Genomic DNA, 14,771 nt, shown 5'->3' with positions numbered 1-14,771 from the left:
TCCTCATCCCCATCCCAGATTTGAAACTCAGCCTCCCTCCCATCTACTGCTCCCCACCACACACACCTGTCTCTACCACCCCTCTCCATCAGGGGCTTCAAGAATGTTTCTGCTGCGTAGAGAACCCTGGCTCCTACCATATCAAAGTCTCGTATTCTGAGGAAGGGGGAAGGCATCAGGAAACCTAGCCTTCTCCCTCCCACCAGGTTTAGCAGGAAAGCAAAAAAACCCTGTGGGATTACCCCTGGATCTTCTGCCTAACAGGGGTCACTCCATAGATGGGGTGAGTGAGGTAAGGGCTGAGGAGCACCCCCAGTGCCTGTGAATGAGCTTGAGTCTGGACAAGTCCCCGTAATAACTCCTGCTCATCTGAGTGCATTGCTGCTCTCTGGGCCTCAGTTTCCCCACATGTGCAGGGTATGGGGAAAGGGCTCAGATATCTGCAGTGGGGCTCTGCCTTCTTCTCTGTCCATGTGTGAGGTAGACCCTGCTGTCTACCCCCTCCTCCTGGGAAAAATGAGTAGTAAGGGGCAGAGGCCTAGAGAAAGACAGGGACACTGACTTCAGCCCTTGACAGAATGGGAGAGACTACTGATTAGTGTCTGGGCCCAGGTGAAAGTGTGGACCTTGGGGGCAAGTCTCAGCTTCCCCACTTCCTAGTGGTGATCCCTCAGCCTGGTATCTTAACCTCATGAGGTGTTCCCCCATCATTCATGGGTGTCTTTAGTTCCTCCTTCAGTAGGGATGTGAGATTCTGACTCCACTCTGCTCATGGGCGTGGGGGTTAGAATACAACAGAGGGAGCCGCAACCCTGGAGCTTTGTATTTGACCCTGTACGGCTGACTTTCTCCCCTCTAAGCCTCTGGTTTGTCCTCTGTGAAATGAATTAGTAACAGAGCCAACCTGCTGTCAGATGCCCATGGGGATCAAATCCCTTAACGAGTGCCTTGCACACAGTAAACACCTCCTAGAGCATCTGCACACAGTAGGTGTTCAGCTCACGCACATTTTCTCTGAGTCATCTGCTTCTTTTACACAAGAGCTTTGGTCAGCCTGATTTTCTGTCCTGGGCAAGGGGTCACGTTTAGTCAACCCCTCCCACTGAGCCTGACCCCAGGCCTGGCTGGCAGCTGGTCTTGATTGCAAACATCTTCCTTGGGGAGCAGACAGAGGAGTGGACATGTGGCTCTGAATGAAACCCAGGCCTGCCTCCAGGGAGCGGGATGCAGAGCAGCCCAAAGCAAGGGTCAGAGTGTGCACCGCCCTGGTTCCTTTCCCTGCACTTGGAACTGAGGAGAGGTGGTGGCTGTTGTCCCATCCCCCCACTCCCTCCAGACAGAGAAGGTTGCCCCTCTTCCCTCCAAACCGGGCCCAACTTCTCCCTGAGCTCATTCATGGGTGCTCCCAGGAGACAGTGGATTCTCCCAATAGCAGGAATTTTAGAGGTGGTCTTCTCCAACACCCTATCCAACTCTGCATCCTTCTGACAGATTCCTCTAGACCCTGACTTACACACTTGCTGTGACCCAGGGGCTCATGCCACCTGATAAACAGTGACAGACTGACAGGTCGTGATGTTAAAGAACGGGCATCAGCCGACTTGGTATCAGATTCTGGCTCCTTCATTTACTCCCTTATGACCTTGAGCTGGGTCACTTGTGCCCTGAGCCTGTTTATTTATTTGTAAGATGAGGATGACTTTCACTATGTCTGCTGCTGCCATGATTATTATTACTTGAACCACAAGGGTGGTGGTTTAAACCCACCAGCTGCTCCCTGGAAACCCTATACAGGGTTGCTATGGCCACAACTGACTCCACAACACTTAACAACAGCAACGAAGGTTATTATTATTACTATTACTAGTAGTAGATCGTATAACCTTTGTCCGTATAGCTTTGGTTCCTGGAATAAGAAGGGTGCTGTGAGATTCAATCCTCAACTCCACTGGTCTTCCCTCCCTGCCCAGAGATGCTCATTTCCAGAGAATTCCATGACTCAGCTAGAGACAAAAATCCTCTCCTGGATGGGCTGGGCTGCCCCCATCCACTCAGTCTCTGTCCTTTGCTACCTGGAACCCATTCTGACTCCATCTCCTGATTCCAGGTGTTCAGTCTAACACATGGGCTGCCAGTGGGCATGTGAGCCTGAGACCCCACCCAGGGATGAGAAGTCCTTTCCTCAGGGCACACTTTAGCTTGGCAGCAGAATGAGGACTAACACCCAAGCCCTCTAATGCCCAGAAGAGATGCTTGTTCAGGAGTTAATTAAACCTTGTCTTAAATCCGAAAAATCTCAGTCAATTCTATGTGACATAATGCAAGTAAACTTCCAGGATCCAGTTTGCTAAGCCACTCCCGTCCCTGCCCCTGGGGAGCCCGCAGCCTTCTTTGGCAGAGCCAGGCAGGCACAGAAACTAGCCATTATTGAGTGCATGTTGTATACCAAGTGCTGAGCTGCCCTGCCTTGAGGGAATCATTTCGGAACTAAGATGACAGGCACAGAAAGGAACAGTTGCTGATTCCTGAAGCAAAGCATTTCCTGAGCACGAAGGACCTCTGGTAGCATAGTGGTTACGAATTGGGCTGCGAACTGCAAGGTCAGCAGTTCGAAACTACTGGCTGTTCCATGGGAAAAAGATAAGGCTTTCTGCTCCTGTAAAGATTTACAGCCTCAGAAACCCTGTACAGGGTCGCTATGAGTTGAAACTGACTCCACAGCCATCACCACCACTGTGCCTCCTCGTCCAGGAAAGCCAGTGAAGCAATGTCTCAGGCCCGGTGGTCTGCTACTCGGGCCTTACTTAGTGAAGTGCTATTTAAGACCCTAGGGTGGAATTGAAGTAGTGGGATTTCCAGGCAGTTGGTTAATTGCAAGGGACTTTATTAGAGTTAAATTGAAATTTTCCTTATTCAATTTTTAATTTTTTAACTGGGATAGTTTACATGGGGGAACATTAGCTTTACACTCATTCTAGCATACATCATTTCATTGCCATAGTTACCATCCTGTCCATGCATCATCACCCAACTAAAGGTTATACCCCTCAGGTTCCCCTCCCCCCACGGTCCTCAGCACACAGCTCCCTTCCCTCCCTGGATCTCAAGTCCTCAGCCACTCCATCTCTTCATGTCATCTTCTCTGTCTCCATCTCAGGCCTTATTCAATTTTTAAATGACTGTCTCCTTGTTGATTTTTTCATTCCTCATCCCACTTGTGGGGTCTTCCCTGGTTAGGTCTCAGGTAGTGGAGAAGGACCAGCTTCTCTCACAGAACCCTTTGTCTCCCCAACTCTGGCTTCTTCCCACCCCCACAGAACAACCACCTTCCATGGGTCCTTTTCCAGGAGACTGTAACCCATTGTGTCCCATGGAGGGGGCACATGGGGCTCCAAACCCATCGCTGATGAATCGATCATTACTCCTAGCTACCATGCAGGACACAGTAGACCTGCCCCATATGGTTTTGAAGGCTGTAAATCTTTATAGACGCAGGCAGCCACATCTTTCTCTTGTGGAGTGCTGGTGGGTTTGAACTGCTGACCTTTAGGGTAGCAGTCCAGTGTTGTTAAGTGCCATCGAGTCAGTCCCAATTCATAGCAACCCTGTATAGGGTTTCTGAGAAGCAGCTGGTGGGTTTGAACTGCCAGCCTTATGGTTTGCAGTCCAGTGCTGATCGTACAGCACCACACCAGGAGTCCAGGAGGCCAGTACTAACTGCTAATGTGTTAATGGCTCTTGACTGGGCCTTAGTGTTTCTACCTGTAGGGTGGTGGGGCTGCCTGGCTCTGCACTGCACTCACCCCATACCCTGTCCCAAGCCCTCCTCCCATAGCTCTTCTTTTGTCACGGGGGGCAAGATTAATTTACACATCTGGCTGAAGATGGTCCTGGCTTCACACATCTGAGTACAACCAGACCCTCCTTACATCCTTCTGTCAGCCCCGTGAGCTGTGGCCCCATTCTACTCTTTCTAGTGTGCCCTGCTGCAAACATGTTCCCACCCTGTGTGTGCTCTAGTGACTAACTAGAGGAGTTTGTAGAAACGAGGGCAAATGCTTCTCAACTCTGGCCCTCAGTTTTTACATCTTTGAAATGGGTCAGATGGCTGGCCCTTAGAGTCTAAAGAGTTAATGGTACTCCACACCATTCCTAAAGGGAAGGGGCTCTGGCTGTGTCCACTCTTGCCAACACTTTGCATAGGGTGACCTGCTTTAGGATGGGAATGGGCAGGAGGTGGAGGAGAGGAGAGCCCCAGGCTTGTGCAGTAAAAGACCAGGCTCTGAGCTGCCCCACTCTTCTGGTTCCCAGCCCAAGGGAGACCCCTGCTGTCCACTATGCTAGTCCCTTTTTCCTTTTCCAGGGCCCCCGTGGACCAGATGGAACAGCTGGGGAGCCAGGCTCCAGAGGCCTGAAGGTACTGCCCCCCCACCCCCATAGTTTGCTTTTCCTCCCACCCCACTGGGTCAGGAATTCCAGAAGCCAACACTCTCACCTTCCTCAACACCAGCCCCTCAGAGACTACAGGGGGTCTGGAGGGCAGGCACTGGGTCGGGGTAAGGGGTTGAGGGCCCGAGAGCTCAACTCCTCCACACTCCTAGTCCTCCCTCAAGCTCAGCATGCAGGAGCAGGGCTGATCAGAGAACACAGAGCAAGACAGTGGTCCTGAGAGACAGTGTGTGAGCGAGAGAAAGATCAAGGGTGAGAGTGGGAGCAAGTGCAGCCCTCCTCCCAGACCCTGGAAACCCTGTCTGCCTTTGGCAGCCCCATCAATAGGAACAGCCACTCACCCTGCTGGGCCTTAGTTTTCCCACCTGTGCAATGGGAACTGGCGGGACGCTGTGATCTCTCAGTTCCTTTCATCTCTCCTGGTGAAGTGTGTGGGGGCAGTGGGGGAACCATCATTCTTTATGAAGGGTCTTCCCCACTTTCATGTGCTTTGCTCCTTTCAGGGCCCTCCAGGACCACAGGGCAGACCGGGCCAATCTGGGCAGCAGGTATGCCCCTAACTCCCCTCCCACCAGAAGGCCAGGCCCCTCAGGCTCCTCTCTACTCCATCTTTGAGGTGAGGATCTCCCACAGCCTGCCCTGGCCTTCAACCCCTAAAAACCCCAAATGTGCTTCCAGGGAGCGTCTGGTGACCGAGGGTACGCAGGCCCTCAAGGCTTTCCTGTAAGTAGTACCAGTTCTTGGAATTTTCTACATGGGACTATGAGTGGGTGGGTGGGTGGGTGCATACAGTAGCCACTTTAACCAAGTTCCCATCTTTTGTGGAGACCCTAAAAGCTCTAGATGTCTGGTCCCTGCACCAAATACCTGCCAGCATGTCTCCCCCCATCTCTGAGTCTGTCTTCTCCTCTGTCACATGGGGTAGGAGAGTAGAACACTGTCATAAGTTCTACTGAGGCCAAGGGGACTGGCAGTCTGGGGAAGGCCCTGGAGGGATTAAGGTCTTCTTTGGTCTCTTCAGGGCATCCAGGGTCCCTCAGGTCCTCCAGGCACCAAGGGCCTCCCAGGAGAACCGGTAAGTGTCCTTTCCTCCTCTTTTGTGTTGGTATCGCTGGCAAGCTGGTGTCAGGTGGGTCACCCATCTGAGGGTGTGAACCATGTGGTCAGGCAAGGAGAGAATCTAGAGGGAGACAGTCCTAGGGCACCACCACCCTGATGGGACAGGATTTGGGGAGGTGAAGAGAGCGTGAGAGCGCTAGACAGGGACTCAAGAGACCTGGGTTCCAGTCTAAGTTCGCCCTGCCTCCATCCAGTCTCAGTGTTCTTACCAGCAAAACGAGGATAATTGTCTACCTTGCCATTCTGAAGATTAAATGAGAAAATGTATATAGAGGTCTCAACACCATGTAAAATGAAGGAGGAAACAAAGAATCAGGAGGAAGGAAGGATTAGAATAGATTAACAAGATGGATTTGGGACAAACTCGGGTTTAGGGAGACCCATGAAAGGGAATCCTGGTGTGCACTGTGGGATAAAGAACTGGACCGCAAGGTTGTTTTGAACTACGAGGTTGGCGGTTTAAACTCGCCTGTCGCTCCTCAGAAACCATTTCCAGGGCTGCTATGGGTTGGAACTGACTCAATGGCAGTTAACAACAACAACATGAGAGGCTGTGGAGGGTGGTGGGACTGGCCTTGTGCTGAGTAGAGAGAAGGGGACCTAGCTTAGGGTTCTGAGGAGTACGCAAGGTGGAAGAGAATTTGGTCCCCAGGCCACCGCTCTATTCCCACTTCCTGAGGCCCAGAGCAGTTGCCTAGTAGATTAGAAGTCTGGGGGTGGCATTGGGAGCAGATTTCTAGAGGTGAATGGGTTTTAGGCCCTTCCACGTGTGGCGCTATGGGTTAATGCGCCAGACTGCAAAACCATTTGAACTGCAAGGTCGGCTGTTCAAGCTCACCAGCTGCTCCTTGGAAACCCTATACAGGGTTGCTATGGGTCGGAATCGACTCGACGGCACTTAACAACAAAAGGCAGAGGAAACAGTGAGCAAGACTCGAGAGCTTCAGGGTTTCTGAACAGGAGTGAGCCCTACTGGGATTGAGGAAATGAGTAGAGTATACAGAATGGATTGGAGGGGAGAGATGGAAACATCGAGAAGGAGAAACTGCAGACTCCATGACTCTCCATGGGATGTTATGTGGAACCCCTAGGCCCTCACCCGCCTCGAAGAGGGCTTCTCCCAACTGTCTGTGTGTCTGTCTATCTTCTAGGGCCCTCAGGGTCCACAGGGACCAATCGGTTCCCCAGGAGAGATGGGACCCAAGGTGAGTGCGGAGGGCCCCTTGTACTGTTGGGGATGTACAGTCCCTCCCAGCCCCCTACCTCAAGGTCCCTGTCTGCCACTCTGTGCCCTGGCAGGGGAGACAGTCTTGTCCTATGTGCTGCAGATTGGAGGGTAGCTCTGCCCTGGTGGCACAGGGCAAGAAGCTGGCTCCCAGTTGGCAGTTCCTCTCTGTCTGTATCATGGAAAGCAGCAGTGACCCCCGCCCCCAACTTGGACTGCACCCCAGCACAGAGGTGTGATCAAAGAACTAGTCCTCTTAGGGTCAAGCAGCAAAGGACTTGGGAGGATTTAGACACCCCTCCCCCTTCCTCCTACCCCTGAGGATAAAACGGGATATTGGGGGTTATGTAAGGCTGCAGTTATGCCCATGGGGAGAAGCCAGGATCCCCTCCTGTCCTGGTCCTCTTGGCCTGTCTGCAGAGAGAAGGGCTGGGGTCGCTCAGCCCAGCATGGCATCCATTGGCTCCCCACTGTGTTATGTGAATCAGGAAATTTCCTCCGAGGGCTCCTCATGTGGTAAACCACGCTCCTGGGGAGACAGAGCTTCACAGGCACTGGGCAGCCAGAGTCAGACAGCCTGGGCCCAACCACCCTCTCACCCAGCCCCAGCTCAAAGCTTGCAGGAAACTGAGGCCTACCCCCCTCCCTTCCTACTAGGGGCCAGCCCTTGCTCTAGGAGTGACCAATGGCATTTTTGTGCAGGGGCCGCCAGGGCCAGTGGGAGAACTGGGCCTTCCTGGAGAAGCTGGGATGAAGGTGAGCAGGGATGAAAGAAGAGAAACATGACTTGTTAAAACCAGCTCCCAGCTGGCAGCAATGTCCTCCAGACGGAAGAGAACCAGCCTTTCTTGTGCCCAGGATAATGGGTTCTCTGTGCTTGTGGTGGGGGAGCCGGACCTGGCTGTGGCCACAGCAGGGGGTGCCCACTCGGCCCAGAGCCCCCGGCCCTGCCTGGCAATGTTTTCTCTGGCACCTGCCCCTGCCTCCATGCTAGGCAACTATACCTCCCATTCTCCATCGATACCATCTGCATTTCAGTGCCGGTATCACTCATTACCTGCCGGGAAACAGGCGTCCATTGATCCCTGGGCTCTGGGAGAACCTCCTCCCGGCTCTGCTACTGGAAAGGGACTCTGCCTTCCATTACGGACCCACAGCGATGAGTGATGCTGGGCTGCCTGAGGGCATTGTTGGAGCAGGTTCTCTTGTGCCTGAATCTCTCTACCATTCAAAAAGGGGGGTGGACCTCTTTGGGACCATCAGACTTGGCTTAGTCCCAGAATCCTTTGCTGAAACAACAATGAAGAAACCCACTCGGACATAAAACAGACAGAAATGGGATTATTCCTATTGGGATGGATCTGGGGGCTCAGAGCCCTGTCTGTCTCCTTGTTTCCCAGACACCAGCAAGAGAACACATCTTGGAAATCATTGATAAGAAAGACCCTTCTGGGGCTCAGGTGACATTCTGGCTGCTTTAGGGCCTCCCACTCATTTCTCAAAAGTTCTCAGGGAGAGCGGAGAAGTGTTTAGTCGCATGTTTGCCATTTGCACTATACAGGTTCCCTCTAATTTCTAGTTATTTCATCCCTTTGTGCCTCAATGTCTTCATCTGTATACAAGACTATCATTGGTACCTTCCTGTTGTGGAAATTAAATGCGTGGGCATAGAAAAGTACTTAGAATGGCATTGTGTACGTTTTTAGCCATGTTGATGAGGGTGATGATGGTGGTGAGCCTGATGACCCGTCTACCATGTGACCAGGATTGACTTGGAAAAGGGCTATAGTTAGTTTGGGGTTCTTTGGAAGTGCCCCAGCCACTTCAAATTAGAGCTGTTGAAAATGGAATGACATGAAGGACTAGGGCTGACTTCACCCCTGATGGACTTGTGTTTGGTTTCTCCTAGGGTGACCTTGGACCCCTGGGTGCCCCTGGTGAGCAGGGCCTTGTTGGGCAGCGGGTAAGTTGAACCAAATTCATTCTCCATGGAAAACCACTGGAGTGTCTCATTGCGTGCTTGAGGGAGAGAGGGGGACAGGGAAGGCCTTAACTTCCTTGAGCCTCAGCTCACTGGCACAAATAGACCACGAATCTCCACAGCCTTGTTCATTGTAGGCTAGCATTTCCACTACATAGAAATGCTCTTCAGAAAAGCAATTCTGTGGTCAAACTGTTTACGATTCACTGCAAACTCAGGGCTCTCTTTTACACATTAACCGCACATAGCATTTGCAAGACTCTGAGAAGGCCTGCAATTAAGAAACTGGTTTCACTTGGACTAATTCAGGATCCCCAAATTTCCTTGACCTCTGTGCACTTTTATTGTCAATCACCCTTTATAAGCACAAAACAAAAACCAACCAAGTAACAATGTTCCCTTACCAAAAGAAACCCACAAAGCTTCGCTTCTCTAAGACACATTATGAAATCATATTCATCTTTCTATGCTTTGCACTTGATTTTAAGGCCCCTGCCTGAATGTGGACCCCAAGGCACTGTGAGGTGTATAGGGCAGCTATCTTCTAGACCATATACATGGGGAATCCAAGAGGCAGAGGAAGTTAGTATGGGCCACAGATCTTGGGGGAGCCCCTAACCAAAGCCTCCTCAATTCTCATCTTTCTTTTTTCTAATGCCTCATGCTACTTCTAGTTCATGATTAACAGATTCTGCACAAACTATGTTAAAACATGAAAAGAGATAGTCACGGGGCAAGAGAGGATAACCTTGGATCTTGGACAGCTGAGATGGCAGAGCATGTGTGTCAACCGAAATTGGTTGGTAGAGTCTACCTGGAGTGTCACATTAAGGAGGACCCTAAGGGTCCATCTAAGGAGCACTAGTAGCATAGTGGTTACCAGTCAGGCTGCCAACCTCAAAGTCAGCAGTTCGAAACTACCAGCGGTTCCATGGGAGAAAGATGAGGCATTCTGCTCCCATAAAGATTTACAGCCACGGAAACCCTGTGCAGGGTTGCTATGAGTCGGAACCAACTCCACGGTACTTAACAACAACAACAAGGCTCCATCTAGGCTCAGTAGGAAAGACAGTGAGCATTCATTCAATGCCCTCTGTGTGCTGGCCTCTTCTCTCAGGCCATTGAGAATACAGTAGAGAAAGTGTGCAGCCTAATGGATTGATTAGTGATGTCTGCCATGGGCACAGAGAGGGCAGACTCTACATGCCTGTCACATCTTTGTTATTCCTACATCTGATGGCCTTCCAGTTCAGACTCTGAACAGTTATGAGCTTTGAATTCAGAGAAGAGACTCAAACTTAGTTTGCCTGTCACCTTGAGAAACTGAGGAGTGCAGGGCCATAACCTTGGAGCTGGAAGACCAAGCAGGGAACCTGGCTGAGGGTCAGACAATATCATTCCCACACTAGCTAGTGGACTGAAGGACTCTCTTTCCGCATCTGAGAAAAGGAATTTGACCAAAGAGTTCCATGAGGACTCTCTCCAATTCCAATAGTACACCACCATATTTGGGGTGCTTAGACTGTGCCTTGCAGCGGTCCCTAAAGGAAGTCATATCAGCCCCACTTTGCAGATGAGAAAACAGATGCTCCTGGGGACTAAGTAGTTTGCATGTTGTCAAACAGCCAGTGCATGGGAAACCCAGTAGTGACATTAAGGTCTTTCCGATGGTAAAGCCCATTCTTAACCCTATGTTGTACTGCCTCCCTGCTCCAACCACCACCCATCCAGGGTGGCTCCAGCATCGGGACTTTCTAACTCCTGATCTAATTTAATTTTCCACCCCGCCACCCGAAAGACAGAGCAGTCTGTGGTCTGGAGGTCTGTTCCCCCATTCTGGAGAGCAAAAGACATATGCCTCAACCCTCCCACTTGTTCATTAATTAACTACCGTTTTCTGTGCACCCATTGTGTGCCAAGGCCTCTAGGGGCTCCACTGCCTGCAGAGCTACCTTCTGGAGCTTGGGGTCCTGTTCTAGAAAGAGGGGAGCAAGTAAAAGCAGGCTGGGGGCTCTTCTCAGTAATGTCCCTCATCTTTCCTCATCCTTCTTTCTAGGGAGAGCCAGGCCTGGAGGGTGACAGTGGACCCACAGGGCCTGACGGGTTGAAGGTAAGTATGCCCAGCCCCCACTACCCTCCCACCCAAACCCAAGTTTCTTCCTGGGACCCGTCAAGCACTGGGATCAGACCTCAGAGTGTAGGGCTCTCCTCTGTGAGCCATCTGCCTTCTGATGACTTCATTCACTCATGGTCCATGGCTTAGAGTAGAGAATCCAACATTCAAACCCAAGACTTATTGGCACCGAAGTCTGTGACTTCATTCTTGCATCTAAACTAAACTGTTGTTGCTAAGTGCTGTGGAGTCGGTTCCAACTCATAGTGACTCTGTCTAGGGTTTCTGAGGAGCAGCTGGTGAGTTTGAACTGCAGGCTTTGTGGTTCAAACCAATCTGGCTAAACTAAGTAAGTAGAGGACTCAAATTGCATAATCTCAGGGTGGCAGGGCTCCTCAGATGTCACTGCCTGATCCAACTGCCACCTAAGGCTTAAAGCTTCCCCCTACCTCCACACCCTACTGCCTCCACAGTGCCCTGGGTCCTGGGGGTGAGCCAGTGTCCAGACTGCAGTTTCTTCATCTTCCTGGCTGTCCTTGATGTTTTTTTTCTTACAAGGGTGATAGCAACCCCTGTCTGTTATCCCCATCTGTCTTCTTTGTCCCCGTCATTGCTGTGTTCCCAGACACAACCTGGCCCTGGCTCAAGAGGCCTGGTGTGTTTGGCAGCCCTTCCCCTTCCTTTGCTTGGTGTCTGCTGCCTTCTGTGGTGATGCTGATGGACAGGGTGGCTCAAGGCCTTGTGTCGTCACTGTACACAGATCCATCCTCCTCCCCTCCCCATTTAATTCTGCCACCAACCCTGTGAGGTAGACACCTTGATGTTCTTGTGTGCTGACAAGTCAAATCCAACTGATTTGACTCTATGTGACAGGAGAGCTGCCCCATAGGTTTTCCCAGGCTGTCTGTCATCTTTACAGTGAGTCCTGGTGGCGTGGTGGGTTACATGCTGGGCTGCTAAGCACAAGGTCAACAGTTCAAATTCACCAACCGCTCCATGGGAGAAAGATGAGGCGTTCTGCTCTCGTGAAGAAAATAGCCTCAGAAAACCTATTCAGGGTCTATGAGTTGGAACCAACTCGATAGCACCTGACTACCACCACCAATCTTTACAGTAATATTGCTAGGTCTTTTCTCCTGGGGAGTGGCTGGTGGATCCGAACTGTTTGCCTTTGGCTTAGCAGTCAAGTGTTTAAATATTGTGCCACCAGAGCTTGAGAGGTGAGGAAACTGAGGCACTATGTGGCAGACCCCACTTCTCTCTGGAGTCTTTGCTGAGGTGATACGGGTGTCCTTCAGGCTTCATTGCCTCATAGAGCCTTTCTTGCAAAACCAAGTCTACCTTAGTCCTTGACCTGCTGATTCCCACTTTCACTCCCTCCGGACCAGGTTACTGGTCCTCAGTGAACCCCAGGAGGGCATCTGTCTTCTTCATGATGTTTGCCTCGAATCGCCCTTCAGGGTTATAACACCTCTAGGGTGCGCACAGCACTTTTCTATAAGAAATAGGATCCTTTTATGCTCATTATCTCTTGAGTTTGCTGACAGCCAGTTAATGGGAGGCAGACACACTCTCCCATGAATGCAAGAGAACTATCTTAGTTTGCAACGTACTTTGTTTCTTACAAGATAAACATGTTCTCAGTACAGTCTTTGATTGAGAAAACATACAGATTCTTCTATTCAAATACATGTGTTAAAGTTGTTGTTGCTGTTAAGTGCCGTCGAGTTGGTTTGTTTCATATGTACTGAAGAGAGTTATCCAAATTTTCAGTTTACACTGTGTGTATGAAGGATGTGAAAGTGCCCAGCCCATTCTTTGACTGAGGAAACCTTGTGGAGCTTTTCTTACTCATGTACATGAAGTCACTACCTGTAGTCAAACTGCATCATGGGCAGCAAGGACGCAAAAGCACCCAACGTATGCTTTGAAAAATAGCTAACTTTTATCCAAAATATATCATGTGCTAGGTGGATTGTCCCTTTCAATCCTCATAGTGACCCTCGGGTCCTTGTTTTACCAGTGCTTACCTATGTTCTCACAGCTATTGAGTGCTGGCTGCAAGATCTGAACTTAGTCAATGTGCCCTCAATAGTGAGAGAGGTGTTGTTGCTAAGCAGATGTTGTACGTGCCATCCAGTTGAATCCATCTCTTGATGACCCCATGTGTGCGGAGTAGAACTGCTTCATGAGGTTCTCAAGGCTGTCACCTTTAGGAAACAGATTGCCAGGTCTTTCTTCTGAGGTGCCTTTTGAAGTGTCAGAATTCTAACATTTTTGGCTAGTGATTGAACTCTTACCTATTTGCATCAAGGGATTAGGAAGACCCGGGAGTACTGGCTTCTCATCCAGGCTCTGCCATTGACTTACTACATGATGATAGTCTTCCAACTCCCTCTGGGCCTCAGTCTCCCCACCTGTAAATTGAGCAGCTTGAATTAGACAGTTGTAAATCTCTTCTGAAGGGTGACAGATGTCCTAGGATTCTGGGTTTCTCCAAGACACCCCCATGCCCCCACTCCAGAGTCCATTGTGCATAGGATGTACAAGGCCACCCTCCCCAGTGGTGCAGTATCCAGGTTGTGGGGGTCTGGACAGTTCCTGGAGGTCTCAGGCAGAGCTCAGGAAGCCAGGCTAGGACCCCAACAGCAAACCAATCCAGTACCAGAAAAGGCTGCCTGTCCCTGAGAGCTGGAAGAGCAGGTGGTTAGGATGGCAAGTCAGAATGGGATCCTGGAGCCAGAGAAGCTGTCTAGTGTCACCTGGGCCAGCTCCCTGTCTCTGTGCCAGGCTGAGCTTGGAATCGGAACTTCTCCATGGGAAGGAACTTCAGAAACCAGCCTTCCAGCTCCATCATGGTGCCCAGACCTACTCTCACAGATTCAGAGTCGTCCCCCCTACCCACCCACCCAGCCCCCATCTTGTCATCTCTGGACCAATCCATGGAAAATCCTCCCTGAGTTAGAAACACCCCAGCAATTCCCCCACCTCAGCCTCCTGAACTCACAGTGTCTACTGGCCTGGTCTATTAAAGCTGTGTGCTTCTCCCAGCCAGCCCAAGCCAGACTCTGCTATTCCATGATGTCCACACCCTACTCTCTCTGCTCTGGATGTAGTAGGTGTTGTTAAGTGCCGTCAAGTTGGTTCTGACCCATAGCAAACCTGTATAGGATTTTCAAGAAGCAGCTGGTGAGCTTGAACCACTGACCTTGTGGTTCAATCGACTTTGTAGTTCAGCACATTAACCCACAGTGCCACACTACACACCAGGACGCCCTGCTCTGGATACAGCCCAGTTTATCAATGTCCCTTATAAAGTGTGGCACCAGGAAAGAAAACTGCCAATGGTGCACTCTGCTTTTCCGAGCTTGCTCCCCCTCCCACCTCTTCTTCTACCCACGACTCCATGCTGTCTCCTGAGGACTCTGACAGTGACAGTGAAAACACATGGAGACCAGCCACGGGCCCCACAGGCCTGTCAGCTCGGAGGAGGATGCTGCTCTAAAGGCCACTGCCCATGCTTCACCCCATGGCACCTGCTGAGACCACAGTGCCAAGGAGTACCTGTGCCCCATCCTGGCAGAGCCCAACCTTCCCCTCACCCTGGGAGCATTTGAGGATGCCAGCGATGAGACAAGGAGCTTGGAGATAAGCTTTTGTGGCTTGTTAAATGGAGAGCCATGAAAAGCCAGTGTCCCTTTGGCTCATATATCCCAGGCCAAAGGTAGCCTTCCAACCAGATGACCTCAGGTGACCCAAACCCCTCAAGTCCCAAGACGACCTTGATTACATCCCTAACTCGCCCACCCCCAGCCTCCCATTTGTTAAGAACAAATCATTTTTTTTAAAGCAAGGGTTGAAATTATATATATATATATATAATA

At 50.8% G+C, this 14,771-nt stretch overlaps 1 protein-coding gene across 1 annotated transcript in view; it reads left to right on the top strand.

Moving 5' to 3' along the window:
- Window positions 1-14,771, top strand: part of COL27A1 (collagen, type XXVII, alpha 1) — a 152,514-nt gene that overhangs the window by 107,498 nt on the left and 30,245 nt on the right. Inside the window, exons 29-36 of the mRNA XM_006865693.1 lie at window positions 4,364-4,417; window positions 4,953-4,997; window positions 5,128-5,172; window positions 5,471-5,524; window positions 6,720-6,773; window positions 7,496-7,549; window positions 8,703-8,756; window positions 10,831-10,884. Of these exons, the coding sequence (XP_006865755.1) occupies window positions 4,364-4,417; window positions 4,953-4,997; window positions 5,128-5,172; window positions 5,471-5,524; window positions 6,720-6,773; window positions 7,496-7,549; window positions 8,703-8,756; window positions 10,831-10,884 (414 nt within the window). The remainder of the gene's footprint in view (window positions 1-4,363; window positions 4,418-4,952; window positions 4,998-5,127; window positions 5,173-5,470; window positions 5,525-6,719; window positions 6,774-7,495; window positions 7,550-8,702; window positions 8,757-10,830; window positions 10,885-14,771) is intronic.

The sequence above is a fragment of the Chrysochloris asiatica genome, unplaced genomic scaffold, assembly GCF_000296735.1.
Source record: "Chrysochloris asiatica unplaced genomic scaffold, ChrAsi1.0 scaffold00081, whole genome shotgun sequence".
In the NCBI taxonomy this organism is placed as follows: domain Eukaryota; kingdom Metazoa; phylum Chordata; class Mammalia; order Afrosoricida; family Chrysochloridae; genus Chrysochloris; species Chrysochloris asiatica.
This window is presented reverse-complemented; position numbering and strand designations above follow the sequence as displayed.